Here is a 5,000-nt window from a genome sequence, read left to right as displayed (position 1 = left end):
ATTTTGTAAAACACTATTTCTTGTCCATTTTACACAATAATATTACGTTGATATATTGCTTTACATCTTTGCCAAGTCAAATACAGTGGTGAATTGTCTTTTTTCTCAGTTTTTAAAGACAGCGGTTGCTCATTTGCTTATATCATCTGCCTAACTTAGTTTTTACTTATAGACACTTTAATTGAAGGCTTTTTATTTTTCTATAATATGATTTAATCACATAAATCAAAGCCAAAATATTGTTAAAATCTAATTTCCCATAAGGAAAGGCCAACTTTATAAAAGGGTTTAATTTCATTCAAACATTATTTATTCATCAGCGTATGAAAAAATAACACGCGTTCATAATCTTGAGAAAAGGATCCGAACGAAGAAAAATATATCTGAAAAAGTCTTCTCACAAAATGAAAGGGTTTAGTGATGTTATGGTCCGATACAGCATATTCTAATCAAAATCAACTTTACTGGTGGGATAAACATACAATCTAGGTTTGCATCGCATATTTCATAAATTAAATGAAAATTAATTACATGTTTAACTTTATTACTCCACGCCGTATCACATCGCTTTTACGCCCACTTAAGTTATTCGTGAGTAGGTTTGCATCAATCATCTACGCAGTGAACTCCCTTGACAAACAGAACAAATCTCTGCCACCATGAGCGAGTATGTACACATGTTTGCATTGTTTTTCTTTCTTCTGTTCCTTTTTAGGGGGGGGGGTGGAGGGGGGGGGGGGGGTGAGGGAGATAGTTTTTTTATGAAATTTCAATTATACAACTGAAGGTGAATTGAGGTTAAAATACTCAATCAATATTCTAAGTTATAAATAATTTAGAATATTAAAAGATAAGTACTAAAAGTATCTGTGTTCACGTGATATATCTGGTGGCAGTAGTTTCAGTACTGCAAAGGAAGTAACTATGTGAAGAATAGTATAAATGTCAAGCAGTCAGCATAAACAGAAAGTTCTTTTATTCACATTTAAACAATATTGTACATACATAACGTTAACATAGATGACAGAAAGTTTCCAAAGCATCAGAATACACAAATAGAAAACGTTTTTCTGCTATTGATAAGTTTTTATGCACGTACAAAAGAGTTGAAGATCGTAGCATTATTAGTAACGTAATAAATTTTCCTAGAATTATATTGTACCACGTAATACTGTCACATTCTTTAGCTGTGAGGGACAGAATTGGAACTACCTGTGTGTTCTATACAAACTATCATGACATAAATATACTAGAAAAGCATTCAACCTCTAGTGTGTATGTTTCTATGATAGAAGGTCGTCAAAATTATTCATACATTATAAATGTAGGAGCTTTTGTTAAGAAGTCAAATGAAATCGCTTAGCAACGGATTCTATTAAATTGTGAAGGAATAAGACACGTGTGGAGTACATGCTTTAAATGTTTTCCAAAATTCACACAAATGAAAAATAGTTATTAGTGAGACGTGTTGTATGCAACTGTACTTAATATCAAAAGAGAACGTCAGTATTAGTTACATGCGCCTTGCATCTTAAAGAGGTCACGTGATGGGCGAAGTCAAGGTACCTCGAGGTAAAGTTTTATCAATCTAAACAAACGTACTAAATCATTTGGCAAAGAGTGAACACAATATAACATATATGTTGTTCGATGTTTAAATATGCTAAGGTTTCACCGTGTTTTTAATTGTTCCACTCTATACTTTAAATATATCTTCTAAGAAAGTGTCACGGGGTGATTGCTTTTTGAGTATAATATTATGGACCTTTACTATATATAATCAATTTCATTCACGTATATACTTTAACAACATTTTTTTCGTATGCCATTTGACACAATCATAGTTGGGTTTTGCTTGTATGACACGTAATTACTGATATCATTTGTGAAATGCATTTATGTTTTCCATTGGCAAATTCTACTTAGAAAACAACTTTAGAACTCGATCTTGTTTTATAACAGAAATACAATGATGAAAAAAAACATAACAGCAAGGGAAGAAAGAGAGATGTTTAAATCACAGGTGCGATGGAATCGTTTGAATTGATCTCATTAGACCTTGCTAATTGGTATTCCATTTCAGAATTTTAAACTAAATGTTTTTGTCAGTTAAGAACATTTCGGAAAACTACTTAGTGTGGCAAAGTATTAGTTTTATTAGACTGAGTAAATTGATTAGTCCCCTTCACACTTTGAAACAATTCCATTAACAGAAATTCACTTTTAACATTTTTGCTTAGTGAACAACACAGCAGTACACTATAGTTATTCCAACACTCAGCTTATTTTATTTGTATATAGTAGTAGTTACCCGTAGGGTATTATCTCCGTAAAAGAAACCTCCAACGGAGCCGGTACGCGGAATAATGAATCATTGTTGCTCGTCGAAACAGTAAGGTGATCTCTTGAATGTTTAGATGCTACATCACATGCCTTTCAGGTTTGCTAATTATGACAATAATTGCAACGATGCAATGTTCTGTATGGCATACGTCCAGTATAGAATGTGTTAATGATAGACATTACACAGGTTAGCAGTCTTAGGCCAGTTATACAAGGGTAGTTCCACATAAAGTTTGCCCAGTTACACAGATAACAGATTTGGAACAACAAACATGATATTAATGTGTATCATATCAAACTTCATGTACTAATAGCGATTTCTTTACGGCTCGTTAAGCTGTGACACCAGGCAGCATTTCACCCGAAGTTTAATTATCGATACCATTCGTAAATTTCCGTCAGCAGACGATTCATTGTATGATTATATGATTTGGCATGTTTATACATTTTAGAATAATTTCAATCGATTTGAAAAGTCTTAGAATTATATTGAACTATTTGTCTTATTTTCTATAAATATTCTCAATAAATTTTGTAAAATGGTCTTCAAATGTCATTTGTATGGTTTTGATTAATTTTGACCACAATCGTTCTGTTATAAGCTGTAATAAAATGCTCATATCATTAGACCTATTAGTCAAGATACGTTCTAGTGTGAACTTCGGGCAAGAACAGAACCCAATATGTTTGAGAAAAGAAAGGAATTTTAGATATAACTTGAGTCGCATTATACAATGACAAAAACAATGATGTCCTACAATCATTATATCCAAAATGTAAAGTATACATAAATGGTAGGCAATATAATAAGAAAAAGACCAACTTAGAGCACCCTTGAACGATGGACTAGATGTATTGGCATTCCGTCAAATTTGCTTTGAGTCATCTACAAAATATAGTTCAGTACTATTGTTTTGTTAGCTGAGCGACCATAAAATATATAATACATATAAGTTACATGACAATGATCATGTCAGGTCATTGGTGGTAGAACTGCACTTAACGATGAAGATACATCTTTCTCGCACCTCAAATAAGTAGTTTCAATAATTAAACCATGCTTTAAATTCTTATCGTGCCCACGGGCAAAGATAAAACAAGTACCCGTATGGAACTCCTTTTTAATGGTCATCATATTGTAATTACCTCCCTTGTTGAAGACATTGTCTTGTGGCAATATTTAGAGTGCTAATTAATTATTTCTCGCATCAAATGTCGTCATAATAGGTTTTCACGCTCCTTTCAATAAATAATGCTTCACTCTCCTTAGAACTATTTAAATATCGATTTGACTATGAACATAATCTGAATTACTGCGCGCATATCCATGACAACCACGAATTATCACATATCCATACGCATTTATTTTCACTATGCAATAAAGAGTTCCAGCAAAAATACATTTTTACTTTATTTTGTGTAACTGAGGTTGGAGTAAAAAAACACTACCATAGCCGCTCGTGTAAGATAGGTTCATCCCAATCTTCGGGCGGGGTGTTTTTTGGAAACTCGGTAAACCTCGTTTCCGCAAAACACACTACGCTCGGGTCGTGATAAACCTATCTTACACTCTCGGCCATGGAAGATACTTATAAGCTAAGCTCGAATGTAAGGAGGTTTTAATACATTGAAAATAATCCGAGCTGATAATAATTTTGCATATATTCGCAGAAATAGGAGACATCAGTCATGGACTCAGTTTTAAAGGCATTTTATCATTTAGGTTCCACGGGAACCAACATTTACGCATACGCCTTATGAAGTTGTTGTGGTATTTAGTTTGACACTCTGTGAAAGCAGACTTCAATACACATATTCAGACAGGCTTAAGGAGTTTTGTTTTATTTTGGACACTACATATCTTTAAACATTTAATAACAAACAAAATCTTATATTGTAAGAGGAAACATGTATTGTTAAAGTAAACGAAATTCTCGACGCACAATTCGTTTTGTAACTTAACAGTTATAGAGTGTGCTTATTGAACTATTGCTATATATTCAACAACAAAAACAACAACAACAAAGGCAAAAAAAGCAAAAACAGAAACGTCAACAACAAACTTTATTTCCTAAAACATTATCACATTGCCATAGCCCACATAACAGTACAAAAAACGGCGTGAATTTTCAGGAAATGAAACAATTACGACTAATTACAAATGTTAAGAATGTTGAGTTAACGTTCCAGTGTGTGTAGTTGTAGTGTCTGTAGTTTCTGTTGTTGTTCCGTGTTTTTGGTGTTTTGATGTTTGTGTTGCTGTGTTGTGTTTTTGCCTTTGGCCCTGTGTCATTGAGTTGTGTTAATGTTTACGTTTTCGACTACTGGACTTGTTTCGGTAGTTTTGCATTTAAATATAAATAGTTAGTACATTGTCTGCCATGTTGTATCGCATGATCGTTTAGAAGTGGGAAAATCGTTTTCTTGTACTCAAATTGTTTAACTTTTACCTTAGACAACCTAACACTTTTATAGATGGCAAACCTATTAAGTATTTATCGCTGCTTGCACTTAGTCTCTTTTTAAAGCTTCTTTGTTTATTTCTCTGTGACGTTTTGGTTCGCCAAGTTTGAAAAACACTCCGCATTTGTCGCCGTGCAGTAACAGTCAGCCTACAATCATACACAATATATCAATAATAAATCACAAACATCAGT

The 5,000-nt window shown here is 33.2% G+C and overlaps 1 protein-coding gene across 2 annotated transcripts in view; it reads left to right on the top strand.

Moving 5' to 3' along the window:
- Window positions 1-5,000, top strand: part of LOC128224014 (band 7 protein AGAP004871-like) — a 43,495-nt gene that overhangs the window by 1,628 nt on the left and 36,867 nt on the right. The window contains exon 1 of one of the 2 annotated variants that reach the window (XM_052933596.1): window positions 1,367-1,572. The exons of the other annotated variant lie outside the window; for it this stretch is intronic. Within the exon in view, the coding sequence (XP_052789556.1) occupies window positions 1,548-1,572 (25 nt within the window). The 5' untranslated portion in view covers window positions 1,367-1,547. Of the gene's footprint in view, window positions 1-1,366; window positions 1,573-5,000 lie in introns of those variants that run through there. 2 annotated transcript variants of the gene reach the window in all.

This window comes from Mya arenaria, chromosome 17, assembly GCF_026914265.1.
Source record: "Mya arenaria isolate MELC-2E11 chromosome 17, ASM2691426v1".
Classification (NCBI taxonomy): domain Eukaryota; kingdom Metazoa; phylum Mollusca; class Bivalvia; order Myida; family Myidae; genus Mya; species Mya arenaria.
This window is presented reverse-complemented; position numbering and strand designations above follow the sequence as displayed.